The sequence below is a fragment of the Lutra lutra genome, chromosome 2 (genome assembly GCF_902655055.1).
Source record: "Lutra lutra chromosome 2, mLutLut1.2, whole genome shotgun sequence".
NCBI lineage: Eukaryota > Metazoa > Chordata > Mammalia > Carnivora > Mustelidae > Lutra > Lutra lutra.
Window position 1 is genome coordinate 105,796,914 of NC_062279.1, and position 16,456 is coordinate 105,813,369.

At 34.0% G+C, this 16,456-nt stretch overlaps 1 protein-coding gene across 4 annotated transcripts in view; it reads right to left on the reverse strand.

Moving 5' to 3' along the window:
• The window catches only part of PPA2 (inorganic pyrophosphatase 2), an 86,669-nt gene that overhangs the window by 24,602 nt on the left and 45,611 nt on the right, over nucleotides 1–16,456 (reverse strand). For all 4 annotated transcript variants that reach the window (XR_007125184.1, XM_047718134.1, XM_047718135.1 and 1 more), the window contains 2 exons: nucleotides 5,178–5,305; nucleotides 2,061–2,146 (listed from right to left, as the gene is read on the reverse strand). Coding sequence is in view for 3 of the 4 variants with exons in the window: in XM_047718134.1 (XP_047574090.1) it covers nucleotides 2,061–2,146; nucleotides 5,178–5,305 (214 nt within the window). In the remaining variant the exon portion in view is untranslated. The remainder of the gene's footprint in view (nucleotides 1–2,060; nucleotides 2,147–5,177; nucleotides 5,306–16,456) is intronic.

The following is a 16,456-nucleotide window of genomic DNA, read 5'->3' on the forward strand; positions in this document are numbered from 1 at the left end:
ATGGAGACAATGATACATATCTTACAGAATTCTTGTGACTATTAATTAAGGTAACACATACTAAACGCTTTGAACCCGAAAAATAGTACAAAGTTCAATAAATGACAATTCTTACTGTTAACATAATCCTTATCATTACCTAGGAGACTACAGAAAAATGACTCCAGAGAGTACAAATGAAGTTACCCTCAGAGTAAAGATAATTACACTCAGCATGGAAGGAATGACATCAAGCTATAGAAAAGCTAACCAAATCAACAGTCTCTAGCTGAGTAGCTGAGGAACCTGAAAAACATATAAACCCTTCAAGGACTGCAAAAGCTTTTCAGAAAGTACCGTAAGGAAGGAGATGAAAGCAAACAGCAAGCAAATACTTCTCTGGACACCGAGAGACTCCTTTTTAGAGGAGCTCACCACATGAATATGTTACTTAGAATATCTCAGAATATCATGAAGGATACCTAGGCCTACTAATTAGTAGGATAGTCAGGACCAGAAGGCATTCAGTTATACCCAGTTTTGTTAATAAACTGTATTACTTAAATTAGAAACAATCAGGTCAATTTTAAGATTATGCTAAAAAAGAGTGGTATGCATAAGACATAAGAAGAAAGGAGATTAGTGAACTGACAGTGTTAGTTGAGCTTACAAGAGAAGTATAATGCCCATGCATTTGTGTTATAGGCAAGATGAGCTTCTCGATGACATGGATAAAATATTTCTTTAGACTATTTATTCCATCTGATTACTCTAATGATTTCATCTTTTTTTTTTTTTTTTTTTTTTGAGAAAGAGTATGTGAACAGGGAATAGGGGGAGAGGGAGACAGAGTCTCAAGGATGCTCTATGCTCAGCACAGAGCCTGACAAGGTGTTTGATCTCACAACCCTGAGATCATGACCTGACGTGAAATTAAGAGTTGTACACTGAACTAAGCTATCCAGGCACCCCTATTATAATGATTGCTTTAACATCTCTATTGATTCCCAGACTTCATGCTCCAAAAGGGCAGGGATTCTTTTTATTAGAGTCACACCAATAATCCTAGTATCAGTAGAGTCCCTGGCAGAAGACCTTCAAATTAGTATCTGTTGAAGAGTGAATAACTTCTGAATTTCTCCTGATTCCGAGAAGGGGACAATGAAGTTGGGTGCCACTCCACTCTCTAAAATGACTATCTGTGTTTCCTTCCTACAGTTAGGCTTACCAAGAGCCCACTGTTTTTTTTTCTAAACCTGTTAATGTGAGTTGCCCTTTTTACTATTTCATAATTTAAGTGGTAATTACGCTCATCAAAGAAGGGAGTGTAGAAAAAGAACAGATTCTATGAACACTAAGTAGGCTCTAAAACTACAAAGGCTAAAAAGCCTCAATAAAGGTAACTCACTATAATAACTGGTGTCAAAGTAGTGTGGGTAAGAAAACTGTAAAAAAAGGTTTAGGAAACAGAACCTAAGAATCTTTAAGAGTTTTTAACTGTAAGGAGTTTAAGGATTAGAGGATCTTATCTTGGTTTTCTATTCTATATTATGTTAGAATATATATAACTAATTTGGAACATATACAGAAAAGGTCTTAGCCCTATATCCAAAGAGGAGTAAATAAATGTACGTTTAAATGTTTTAAAATAGAAAAAAACGAGTTATGTATGTTACTATCGCTTGATTCCCTTTCATCAATCAGCTAGTGACCCAGACATGTTGGATAAAAAGGCTTATTACTATTTCACCAAGAAATGATGTAGTAGTTACGCATAAACAAAATAACCATTTGCATATTGAAAAATCACTTTTTATCCCATCTTTGCATACATCACAATGTATAATAATTAAAATGCCTGTTTACTCAACAGAATCCCCCACTAAACTATAAATCTGAGAAAGGTGACCATGTCAATTCCCACTTTCATAGTGTCCAGCACTTGGTACTGCTTTCCAAATGGGTGCTCCATAAGCAATTTTTAAATGAAAAAAAAAAAAAAAAATCCAACTCTCCGTTTTTATCTGACTAGTATAATATAGCTGTTTAGTACCATTAATAATAAAATAACGAATTCTTACCAACTTATAGCCCCTCTGTCACACCTCTTCATAAGCAATGTTCTCCAACATTCATGAGTACATTTAATAACTTCAAGAGCAAAAGCCTATTTCAAACCAAAAACAGACATAAAGATCACATCATTATATTAACATGGAACTATTCTCACCATGACAGCTTATTTTTAAGAACACGAGCTCTGCAGTCAGGCAAACCTTAGTATAAATTCTGGCAGCCTTATTTATCAGCTGTGTGACTTTTGAGCAAGTTACTTTATCTAACTCTCAACTTCTTCATCTGTTAAGTAGAAGGTAATGGAGAAATTGTAATTTGGGGGTTGGTAAACTAGGCCCAAATAGGCCAAATCTGGCTCACCACGGGTTTTTATAAATAAAGTTTTATTGAACATAGTCATGCCCATTCATTTGTGACATGGCCTATGACTGCTTTAGCACTACAATGGCAGAGGTGAGAAGTTGCGACAGAAACCATATAGCCTACAAAATCTAAAAGATTTACTACCTGGTGCTTTACAAAAAAAGTTGCCAACACCTGATTTAAATTAACCAGCTGCTGAAAGGATAAACAAGTTGTACAAAGTGCTTAGTCTAGCCCCTTGCCTGTAAGTAAACATATACCTATTAATTCCATCACCATCAAAACTGCACTCTAACTGTATAATCATTTTAGAATATCCACGGTCTAAAAGTAGTAAGCCTCCTAAACATTCTCAATTTTTTTCTTAGTATAAATTCCTACTGTGGCCCCAAATGCAAAATCAACAATATATACCTCTTGCTAGATCCGTATCTAGAAGACTATCTAAAGGAACGCTTGCTTTGTTATTCCAAAGCAGCAAATTTCATTTTTCTCCTCCTAATGTTGCTAATTTTCCTTAAGGAGGGTCCTTATATATTAACTAATTCATACTACCTCCTTTCTCTTTCTATGACAACTAAACACATTATGGTAAGAAATGAAGAAAATAAAAATTCTTGGGAACCAAGATGTAATAATGAGAAATGTACTTCTGGGGGGGAAAAAAAAGTTCTTTCAGCTCTATTGTTGCCTGAGATAAAGGAGTATGGCCCTAAGAGGCGGTATTGGGGAGTTCCACTTAAGATCTGGGACAAAAAAGCCAATTTATTGTCCGGATAATACAAAGAAAGATTTTTAACCGAATCATTCAGATAATTATGATTATTTAGAATCACTTTTCCACCTGCTTAAAGGAGTTGGCAGGAAAAATCTTTTTCAAACATGGTGTCATCTTTTCAAATATGGTTTCACTTCTATGTGGGACACAAAGAATAAGCGTGGAAGACATCAGAAGGGAAAAATGAAGGGGGTGGGGGGATTGGAGAGGGAGACAAACCATGAGAGACTGTGGACTCCGGGAAACAAATTGAGGGTTTCAGATGGAAGGGGGCTAGGGGGATGGGTTAGCCTGGTGATGGGGATTAAGGAAGGCACATATTACAATGAGCACTGGGTGTTACATGCAAACAATGAATCATGGAAAACTATATGGGGAACTATTAAGTACTGTATGGTGACTAACATACTAGTTAAAAAAACATGGTGAAGAGATACAATTTAATTTTCCTGAGTTAGGCACTATATTTTAAACAGAAGTGGTAAAAAGCAATGAATAAGATATTATGCTCTAAAATCAGGTTGTATAATTGACCTAGTCTTCACTCAGAAAAAAATTAATATTTATCAAAATCAAGCAAAAGAAAACAAAGACAAAACAACAACCAAAAAAAATCTACCCCAAACGACCTCATTCTATAAATTCATGACTTAGCAATTTTACCCTGAGGCAATAAGGAGCCACAAAAGTTCAAATGAAAAATATAAAATATAAAATTTTTTACAGGAAAAAACCAAAAAATAATTTATCTTATAAATTTTTAATATTTTATTTTTAAGAAAGAGTACCAGGGCACCTAGGTGGCTCAGTGTTAAGCCTCTGCCTTCTGCTCAGGTCATGATCTCAGAGTCCTAGGATTGAGCCCCGCATCGGGCTCTCTGCTCAGTGGGGAGTCTGCTTCCCCCTCCCTCTCTCTCTGCCTACTTGTGATCTCTGTCAAATAAATAAATAAAATCTTAAAAAAAAAAAAAAGAAAGAGTATCTATTTGAAAACAAATTTTGTATCTACATTTACTAAGTCTTAGACAAAGCCCTCAAGATCTTAAGGATTCTTTGAATGCACCTCTTCAAAAATACTAGGTCAAGCAATAAATTCTTATATAGCAAGATATTTATTATAATTTTTAAGTTTCCATTCACATTGTTTATTTTACATATATTTTACTTATTAGTACCCACATAAGTGTTGGTGTATATGTAATTTAAATAATGGTGATAACTTTAAAAAAATATTCCATGTGGGGCGCCTGGGTGGCTCAGTGGGTTAGGCCACTGCCTTCGGCTCAGGTCGTGATCTCAGGGTCCTGGGATTGAGCCCGCATGGGGCGCTCTGCTCAGCGGGAAGCCTGCTTCCTCCTCTCTCTCTGCCTGCTTCTCTGCCTGCTTGTGATCTCTCTCTGTCAAATAAATAAATAAAATCTTTAAAAAAAAAAATACTCCATGACTTAGACTTGATGTCTTTGGTCCATTTTCTCCATTTGTGTCATATCAAACTTCATGCTAACTCTGTGGTATTCTAATAGAAAAATCCTATGACAGTAAGATAATTCAAATGCTTTCTTAATTGTTAAGCAGCTTAAGTCAGTCATGGTAGACTGAACTCTTAAGGGGGAAGCCCCTTTGGATTTACAGTAAGTAAAGTAAGTAACTTTCTCCTCTCCAGAATAGGAAATGGAAGCTTCTTCATACACAGTTTGCGGAGTTAAACTAACCATGGAAATCCTTCATTTTCTGAGATGAGGGAGTTGTCAATAAAGAGATGAATATATATATGTATCAAAGCTTATTAATTCACTTAGATCTCCTGAAAAAAAATCCTCTTAAATATATATGATAAAATGTCCTTAAATATTGAAGTCAATATAAAACACTTTTGTTACCATGTTACCTAAAAATATTGATATAAGAAATGCCCCAAACTGAAAGAAGTATTGTACAAGTATCACAAGGTCCGTTTTCAAATAAAGATTATCATTTTTACCTTGTTTCTGAATTCTCCATTAAAAGCAAACTGGTTTTCAGGTTTTCCTTCCGGCACCTTATAAAATCTAAACCAATTAAGTGTAGCTTCCAAGTAACCTGGTTTGTATTTCTTAACATCATCAATATCTACAAGTGAAGAAACAAAATGCTTTTTGTTAAAAGCTGAAATCCATTCTCATTAGTGGTAAAACACTGGACTATGAGAATCCACCTCTGGGGCTAACTTTCAGCATAATCATTAACATGTACCATACTACCTCTGGACTGGATTTTTTTCACATGTAAAACATTACTCCATTCTACAACATTTCTTAAGCACCTGCAGATAGTATGGCAGGCACGAGGGATAAGCAGATGAAGACGACAAAGTTTTTTTCCTCAAGGAGCTCAGAGGTCTAATTAAAGCAAAGAGAGAACTAACAGCAATGTAGTAAGTGAGATATACTTAAGGACTAATGTCATTTTGTGAGCAAAAGGGTAAGGTCATTTACATCAGGATCTGTGTTTTTGAAATATTAAGCTAAAGGACAACTGAAGATAAAATGGAGAGGGCAGTCCCCGGAAGAGGATACACTAAAGTCAGATGAGAAGGGTTTTACACACTTACACACCAAATACTTAAGTTTCTCATTCTGTGTCAGACATTGTTCTAAGCAGTAAAGTAGAACAGTAAACAGAAATAAGCCCCTACGCTCATGGTTTATATAGTAGGAAGAGACAGACAACAAACAGAGAGACAAATATACAATGTTTAGTGGTAAAAGTCTGATGAAGAAAAAATAAAGCAGAGTACGAAAGAGAATGCATATGGCAATTTTAAACAGAGTGATATCTGGATGGTTCAGTTTTTTTCATTTCAAATTCTGTACTGATTTCCAGGATTTAAGTTCTATTACCACAAGAACAGCTCAACCATCACATTTTGAGGACATTCCTTTAAATAATCGGAAATATTACTATATTAATAACAGACCCTTCTCCAAAAGAGGTCTCCAAAGAATGTATCCTTCCCAATAAATATCAATTAAATAAAATATGAGGAATAACTAGGTAAAACTAGCAATCTGTACTCTCCACCAGACTTTGACTTAGGGGAAATTTATCCTAGGCCTTTATGCACAATATAACAGCCATGACAGCGTTTGAAAAATGAAAAACTTATTATTAAATATAGGTGACACAATGCATTGGGATAATTCAAAGACCACTGGTTTCAGACCTGCTCATCCAAGTTTCGTGGGAATCTCCATTCACAGGCATGATAGGGAAAGGTAAGCATTTTGCAGGCATGAGTTAGGAATTATGCTTTTGTTTGCTGTGCTTGCCTTTTGCTTATTTTGTCAAGGTTTTGTAATAGTTACATTATGTCTCCAGAAGCCAGATGTTTCATGTAAGTGAAATGAGGGTGGTAAGGCAGACAGCGTAAGAATGGCAGAAACCACAGCAAATGAAAGCCTGAGTCATTCAAATTTAACATTTTTAAATACATCAATGGGCCACACGTCTATCTCATATAATTCTGGGGCAAACGGCAGAAATATTACAACTAAGGGAAAAAACAATTACTTGAAACTGAATACAGGGCACATACTCTATTAATCACAGTCAATACATACTTTTTTCCAATACATACTTCTAAGTAATGGAAGATGTTAAAGATAGGGAATTCTAAAAAGATTAAGACCTTTCTAAGTATTATATGTTGTACTTATGTCATAGAGTTCTTTGTCATGTCCAAAATAGAACACTCAATATATATTTCATCTAATACTCATTGTTTCCTCTTCAAATTCTGATTTTCTTCTTGTCGTACAGAAGGTGCTTCTTGCTAAAGTGAGCTTTCTATTGATCATTTTTCCACATACTGCAGTTTTGCAAAATATCTCTTAAATTGACTGATGAGCTCCCCCCACTCATTATTTTCTTAGAGGGAAAAACAATCTTTTAAATTCACTGAACTTAATGCAGAAATGCAATACAATTTAATCAATGGTTCAAAATAAATAATTTTCTATTATTTAAATCTGATTTATTACTTTATCATTGTACCTTACCCAATCTACTGTTCTCTATCCCACAGCAATTTTTTTTTTTTTTAAATGCTTTTTAACCAAGTGACTTCAAATAAGAAAGGAAAAGCTAAGTTATCCAATATCTAACTCGGCTTAGGCAGCTTTCTTTCAGACATTATGAAGGCTTGTTAGGCAAAGGCAACAAGAAGAGAAACCTTGACAATTTAATAATGCCAACAAAACACTCCAAATGTAAGATAAACATTTCCATTCTCAATTAATTATAACCTAGGAAAAGATGTATATTCACACACACACACAATTCAAAATACACAGAAACCTCAACAGCAAATGCCTCAAGCCAAAAATCTTATATCTAATACCAATAGCCAGATCAATTAATTACTCTTCTGAAAATATGAAAAATTATACCTACAATCCGTAAACTGATTTATAATTTTAAAAAGGCGTCATTTGTCCTTCATAAGCTGAACAACTTCATTTGTTCTTCATAAAACTGAGAAGTTTATTCATATTAAATATAAGAAAACTACAGCTAAGAAAATGCAAAAGAATTGCCAAACTTTGTCCAGTACATTCATGGCATAATTAGTATTATACAAGTCTTCTAATTCCATGAATTCTGCTTTTTCTTCTATACTGTAGAGTTACATTGTCACAGGTTTTCCTTATGTTAAAAGAATGCAAGTGGAGATGTTCTTTTTAGTTTTACTGTGGCAAAATATACACAATATAAAATTTACTTTTGAGCACACCACAATATTGTGTAACCATCACTTTCACACACTTGCAGAATTTTTCATTAGATGTCATTTTTTTACTATATATGTTAAGAAAAACAGTAATTCTCTAGAAGTCATTTATTCCTAATCTTGGAGTTAACTTCAAATGGAAGTTTTTATTTTAACAATTACACAACCTATTTTCAAGATCAACTAACAGAACAATAAAATCAGAATAATCCAGAAGAGTTCTTTTACATAATCAAGCCAAACATTTGTTTGTTTTAATTACGAATCAAACTCTTTTAATTGAGATCTACTTGATCAACTCCGTGGATTATTAACAAAGACTTCGCACTTCTGTAAAATACTCTCGACTGATGTCCATAGTGGTATGTATGTTGAGTCTGGTAGACAACTCTGGAATGAAGTCCACACTTTGCTTGTACCAGGTAAATTTTAGCTTTATCATGCATCAGGTGTGTTTATGCTCAAAACATTTATGCCAACTGTATCAGTAGTTAAAATCTTGAGAATTAGCAAATTATTATATAAGGCAATGATTTTGACAGTACAAAAAAGATTCTATTTCTGCAAAAGTAATTTGAATGTTTTGAAAGAATTCAATAAAGTGTGTTGCAAAAAATACCTGTTGTCAAATTAGGCCTGAGTAAAAAAATACTTAAGGATGAGAAAAAGACATAAAAATCTACAATTATGTATCTATCTCTGCAAAAAGGATTTTAGGTATGAAAGGTCAGGGACAGCCTCTGATAAAATGTATTTTAGCAAATTCTTGGATGAAGTATAGGAACAACTCAGATATCTAGAAGAGGAGTCCTGAGAGGAAGACAGGAAGTACCAATATTCTCAAGTATGAGTGTGCTTCACATGTTTAAGGAAGGCAGTAAGAAAGCCCTATGTTCAGAGAAGAGTGAAGAAAGAGTGTAAGGAGAGGAAATGAGAGGAGCAGCCACAGGCCAGTCATAAAAGACTCTAAGGGCCATCCTTTTTGAGATGAGAAGCCAATAGAGGGTTCTGGGCTGAGGAGTACGGGTTTTAGGAAGCTAGCTCTTTTTGCTGTGTAGGTAAAAGACTGTGGAAAGGGAGAAGCAGAAGGAAATCAAGCAACAAACTACACAGAGAAGCCACACAGATTAAATATGATGAGGGCCTAGATAAATGGCAGTTTTGTGGAGGTGGTGACAAATGGTCAATTGGGGATATTTTTAGAAAGCAGAACCAAGGGGCGCCTGGGTGGCTCAGTGGGTTAAAGCCTCTGCTTTCGGCTCAGGTCATGATCCCAGGGTCCTGGGATGGAGCCCCGCATCGGGCTCTCTGCTCGGCAGGGAGCCTGCTTCCTCCTCTCTCTCTCTGCCTGCCTCTCTGCCTACTTGTGATCTCTGTCTGTCAAATGAAATGAATAAAATCTTTAAAAAAAAAAAAAAAGAAAGCAGAACCAAGGGGGATTACCAATGAAAAAAAAAAAATTAAAAACAAAAACCAGTAAAGATCAGACTTACATAAAATTTAAAGTTTCAAAGAACTAAGAAGGAATAATTGGTAATATTAAGTAACAATTTAAATTATAGTACAATTAAAAGCAGTTACCTAAATATTTATCACCCTAGTTTACTTTTTAAAGCTCCATAAAAGGTGTCATACTTTCTACAAGTAGTATACAGCCATTATTTACTTTATAATAAATGTTTCCAAACTTGAAAGTTTAATTAACAAAGATTACATGGAGTTTCCTTAAGAGAATTTTTATATTAAAACCAAAAATATATAATTTATAAGTAATCACAGTTCTATGTAAATCCATTGGCATATTTATAAATTTCTTTATTAAATGCTAGCTATAAGGCAAAACAGAAAATGATGATGCAATACAGTAACAAATTTTAAAGCTCAATTTGGCTTTTCCAAGTTTAGCACTCTCCAGTTTAATTTAGTTTTTCTTAACTAATTTTGATTTAGAAATTTATAAAAGCAAAGAAATTAAAATATCTTAGTCAAAACCCATCATTCTGCTTGTAGACAATAAAGGATCGTAATACTTCACATTTTTTAAAAGAAATTTTTGTAACTTATCATTTTCCTTTATCAGAGATATTGGTATATGTTTCCTGTAATCTGGTTTCTTTTCAGTATATACCAATTCACTTGTTTCTAAAACCTAAAAAAATGTCACAAATTGTGATCTACTAAGCAAAAAGAAAAAAAAGGTTTGTGAATTGAAGTTTCTTCTGTTTTTACTAAAAATACACTCTCACAAAAGGGAGAGTTTCTAGTCCTATGTGCTTGCCTAGACTTCAATTTTACCTACATTTCAGAAACAAATGATGTAAAAGAGGTGAAAAGTTGAGCTGATAAGATTAATTTCATACAGAGAGCTCATCAAGAATGAGAAATACCTAAACTATGAGATCTTTTAATCTAGAGATATAGTAAAGCAATAATGAACTTTAAAAATGAAGATATATTAAATTATGTATTAAAAATAAACAGAACATAAAGAAATTTTAAGCATGAGAAAATGAGGACAACAAATCCAGTAAACAATACAATAAATCTAAAAATCAACAATAAAAGATTTCCTGCCCACCAAAAAAGAATCACACCCAGTTCCCTCAACTTTTGTATAACTAAAAATTGGATATTGAAAACAAAAAAAAGAAAAATATACTCTTTGTTATTTACTTAATGAAAACCTTTTTTGGTCCAAAAGGAAATAAAGACTCTTAAGAATATTCAGAAAATAACAAAAATAAGAATACTCAAAGTTTATAAGAAGAAATAAGGTAAACTATGAAAAATATCCCATTTGGAATGGCACTAAGTTCAAACTTCAGTTCTGGCACTCACAGAGTGCATCATCTTGGTCTGTGTGTTTCCTCAATCACAAATGTACAAAATCAAGGTTGTTGTGAAGATTAAATAAAATAACAAATTAAAAATCATTTAATAAAAAAAAGGGATAATTCTTAAGAATTATAATTCTTCCAATCCCCTAAAGCCTTTTCCATGTAATGTAGACACAGTTATATTTACAGGCAAACTTAGAGTCTTACATGCTCAAAAATAAATAAATATGAACTAATAATTAAGAAAATTACTGAACAAATTTTCATTAATATTGATAGTTATTTGATGTTTAATATGTATGACTACTAAGAAATTGAAGATAGGCATTGATATAAGCACTGTAAACAAGCAATAAAAATAACAGGAAAGGCATCTGGACATACACACACATAAACACATGCACACTTAATCATAACATTTTTCTATAGACATACTTTTTCTTATGGTAAAGTTCAGGCCTCAAATGAATTTGTAATTTCTTATTTAATGATGTACACATTTACCTTTATTTCTAGTATTACTGCAGTTTAGTTCGTATAAAGTTTTTTCATTTCTACCATGTTTAAGTTAAATCTAAACAACCATTTTTAAAAACATTTGGAACAGAGAGGAAATATATAAATAAAATTCCTTTATTTCTAAAGTGAGACTCAGTCAGTTCAAGTACACTAAACACATTATCTATCAATTAAAAGCAATGCCCTACTATCTGAAGCACTTCCCTTTATAGAAAACAGAAACCTCTGACAAAAATGAGGCAGTGAATTCATGTTTCAACAAACTCCCTCAGGTTTACCTACACCGAGATAGAAAACATAAAAATAGAAAGCCAAAAATACTCAAAAACAAGATAAACACCATGCAGACTCAATATGGAACAAAAATACCTGTAAGGTAAAAGCAAAAGGACCATAAGATTTATTGCACATACTAGAATATTTCTGGGACTCTTAATCAAGAGAAAAAAACAGCCAAAAGAAACCAATCCTGAGATGACCCATGCAAATGAGGATTTTAAAGTACTTATTACAAACACGGTCAAGGACATTCAAAAAAATACGATTATGAAGCACTGAACATGTGGAAATTTCAGTCAAGGAGGAAAAATTATACAACTATCAGAAAAAAGAACCATATGAGGGAGTATATGAAAAGAAAAATCAGATGGGCTTATTTAATAGCAGAACTTGGACTTGACCAAAAAAAAAAAAAAAATCATAGAAGTAGAAGACAAAAACAATCAAAATTATCCTGTCTGAAGAAGAGTAAGGAATAAAGACCATAAAGACATAAAGAGAGCTTTAGTAACCAGTGAGACAATAGAAAGTGGTCTAAAATATGTGTATTAAGAGTCTCAATGAAGGTGAGAGAATGGGGTAAAAAAGATTACAGTAAGTAATTTGGGTTTTACCCAAATGTGGTAAAAACATGGACATGAAGACCTGCAAAGTTCATATATCCTAAGCAGGATAAATATAATGGAAAGGACAGCTTAGCATATCACAGAAAAACTGCTGAAATCTAAAAATAGGAGAAAATCATTAAAATAGTCTGAGGAAAACATTATATACTGGATAATAATACATTAACTGTTGATTTATTATCAGAAACAGTGGAGACTAAAAGAAAATGGAACACCTTTACAAAAATCTCTTTAACTCAAAATTCTATATCCAGTGAAATTACACTTTCAAAACAAAGGCAAGAAAAGACAGTATCAGATCAATGAAATGGAGAAAATTCATCACCAGCAGAACTGCATTACAAAAAAATGCTGAACTCTTCATGTTGAAGATAAATGACAACAAATGGAAACTATAGATCTTCAGCTTCTTTTTATTTTCTGTAACAAAATATATAGGTATGGACATGGCAAATATGTGGGTAAATGTAAAAAATTGTGTGTGTGTGTGTGTGTGTTTCTTCTGGTTTCCCGAATTTCACAAATCAATTTGTGTTTGAGAGACAGATGCAATTCAGCGTAATGGTCCCTCAAAATTTGTAAATTACAGGCATCAGCATCAATAAAGTAATGACAGTGCCAAAAAAAAAAAAAGTCAGAATTTTAAGTATAAATATCTTCTCCTTTAAAATAAATGAAAATTCACCTATTTTGGATTTATTATTTTCAGATTTTGCTCAATACACTCATCTATCTATTTATCAATAACTACATGCATATTCACTTATTCATCACTTTTAAAAATCTATTGAGCACTATAACATGCCAGGCACTGTAACAAGCCTTGTACTGGAAAAATTAGTGCTAAATACCTAGACACAAATCTAACATAAAATATAACAAGATCTTCACAATAATCTACAAGCACTTTACTAAAAGAAATAACAGAACTCCTGAATAAATGACAAAATATATAAATATATTCATTGATGCAAACATTTATTAATGATAGCATAAATCCTTGACAATTTGATCCCAAAATGTGCACAGAGTAAAGCATAAGAAAAACCAAGACAAGTCTGAAAAAGTAAAACTAAAAGAGAAAGATTTGTCTTGTAAATGTTTTATTATGAGGCTATAGTAATTAAATGATATGGCACTGGCTCAGGAATAGATCACTGACACTAAACAGAATCCAGAAACAGACTCTTGGTATAAATAAGAATGCAATATATGATAAAGGAGACATTTCAAAACAGTGGGAAGAAAACAGATTTTTCTGTAAGTGGTGTTGGAAAAATCATACATATGGGAAAAATAAAATTCCACATAGATTAAAGATCCAATTGTTAAAAAAATATATACAAAAGAACAAAGAGGAAACAAAAACACCTTTTTGACTATATAAGAAATCCTTAAGAAACAAAATGTTGAAGTCATGTATAAAAATGATGGACAAAAAGAATACATCAAAATTGAAATCTCTAGAAGCCAAAAGGCCACAGTTTCTCTGAAGATGGGGAGAAAATATTTGCAGCCTAAGTGATAAAGAATTAACTACCAAAATATCCAAGGAATTTCCATATATCAATAGAATATATCATCTCAGTAGGAAAATGATGAGCACCAAAATACTAGCCAACAGGATCCAACAGTACATTAAAACAATTATTCACCACGACCAAGTGGGATTTATTCCTGCACTGCAAGATTGGGTCAACATCCACAAATCAATCAATGTGATATAATACATTAAGAAAAGAAAGAACGAGAACCACATGACACTCTCAATAGATGCTGAAAAAGCATTTGACAAAGTACAGCATCCTTTCTTGATCAAAACTCTTCAAAGTGTAGGGATAGAGGATACATACCTCAGTATCATCAAAGCCATCTATGAAAAACCACAGCGAATATCATTCTCAATGGGAGAAAACTGAGAGCTTTTCCGCTAAGGTCAGGAACACAGCAGGGATGTCCATTATCACCACTGCTATTCAACATAGTACTAGAAGTCCTAGCCTCAGCAATCAGACAACAAAAAGAAATTAAAGGCATCCAAATCAGCAAAGACGAAGTCAAACTCTCACTCTTTGCAGATGATACGATACTTTATGTGGAAAACCCAAAAGACTCCACTCCAAATCTGCTAGAACTTGTACAGGAATTCAGTAGTGTCAGGATATAAAATCAATGCACAGATGTCAGCTGCATTTCTATACACCAACAATAAGACAGAAGAAAAATTAAGGAGTCAATCCCATTTACAATTGCACCCAAAGCCATAAGATACCTAGGAATAAACCTAACCAAAAAGGCAAAGAATCTAACTCAGAAAACTGTCAAGTACTCATGAAAGAAATGGAGGAAGACACAAAGAAATGGAAAAACGCTTCATGCTCATGGATTAGCACAAATATTGTGAAAATGTCTATGCTACCTAAAGCAATCTACACGTTTAATGCAATCCCTATCAAAATAGCATCAATTTTTTTCAAGGAAATGGAACAAATAATCCTAAAATTTATATGGAACCAGAAAAGACCTCAAATAGCCAGAGGAATGTTGAAAAAGAAAGCCAAAGTCGGTGGCATCACAATTCCAGATTTCAATCTTATTACAAAGCTGTCATTATTAAGACAGTATGGTACTGGCAGAAAAACAGACACATAGATCAATGGAACAGAATAGAGAGCCCAGAAATAGATCCTCAACTTTATCGTCAACTAATCTTCAACAAAGCAGGAAAGAATGTCCATGGAAAAAAGACAGTCTATTCAACAAATAGTGTTGGGAAAATTGGACAGCCACAAGCAGAAAAATGAAACTGGACCATTTCCTCACACCACACACGAAAATAGTCTCCAAATAGATGAAGGACCTCCATGTGAGAAAGGAATCCACTAAAATCCTTGAGGAGAACACAGGCAGCAACCTCTTTGACCTCAGCCGCAGCAACATCTTCCTAGGAACATCGCTAAAGGCAAGGGAAGCAAGGGCAAAAATGAACTAATGGGACTTCATCAAGATCAAAAGCTTTTGCACAGCAAAGGAAACAGTAACAAAACCAAAAGACAACTGACAGAATGGGAGAAGATATTTGTAAACGATGTATCAGAAAAAGGGCTAGTATCCAAAATCTATAAAGAACTTATCAAACTCAACACCCAAAGAACAAATAATCCAATCAAGAAATGGGCAGAGGACATGAATGGACATTTCTGCAAAGAAGACATCCAGATGGTCAACAGACACATGAAAAAGTGCTCCACATCACTTGGCATCAGAGAAATACAAATCAAAACCACAGTGAGATACCACCTCATAGCAGTCAGAATGGCTAAAATTAACAAATCAGGAAATGACAGATGCTGGCGAGGATGAGGAGAAAGCAGAACCCTCCCACACTGTTGGTGGGAATGCAAGCTTATGCAACCACTCTGGAGAACAGCATGGAGGTTCCTCAAAAAATTGAAAATAGAGCTATCCTACGACCCAGCAGTTGCACTACTGGGTATTTACCCTAAAGATATAAATGTGGTGATCTGAAAGGGCACATGCACCCAAATGTTTATAGCAGCACTGTCCACAATAGCCAAACTATGGAAAGAACCTAGATGTCCATTAAAGATGAATGGATAAAGAAGATGAGGCATGTGTGTGTGTGTGTGTGTGTGCGCGCGTGCGCGCGCACACACACACACACACACAGACACAGGAATACTATGCAGCCATCAAAAGAAATGAAATCTTGCCATTTGTGACCATGTGGATGGAACTAGAGGGTATTATGATTAGCAAAATAAGTCAATCAGAGAAAGACAATTATCATATGATCTCCCTGATAGGAGAAAGTTGAGAGGCAACGTGGGGGGTTTGGGGGATAGGAAAGGAATAAATGAAACAAGATGGGATCGGGAGGGAGACAAACCATAAGAGATTCTTAATCTCACAAAACAAACTGAGGGTTGCCGCGGGGAGGAGAGTAGGGAGAGGGTGGTGGGGTTATGGACATTGAGGAAGGTATGTGCTATGGGGAGTGCTGTGAACTGTGTAAACCTGGCGATTCACAGACCTGTGCCCCTGGGTCTAATAATACATTATATGTTAATAAAAAAATTTAAAAAAGAAAAAAAAAAGAAAAAAGAAAAATGGTGAGCAATATGCATAGGCAATTCACAGAAAGGAAGATACAAATAATAGCTAATAAATAAATGAAAAAGACCCTCTATCCCAGCAGTAAGTAGAATAA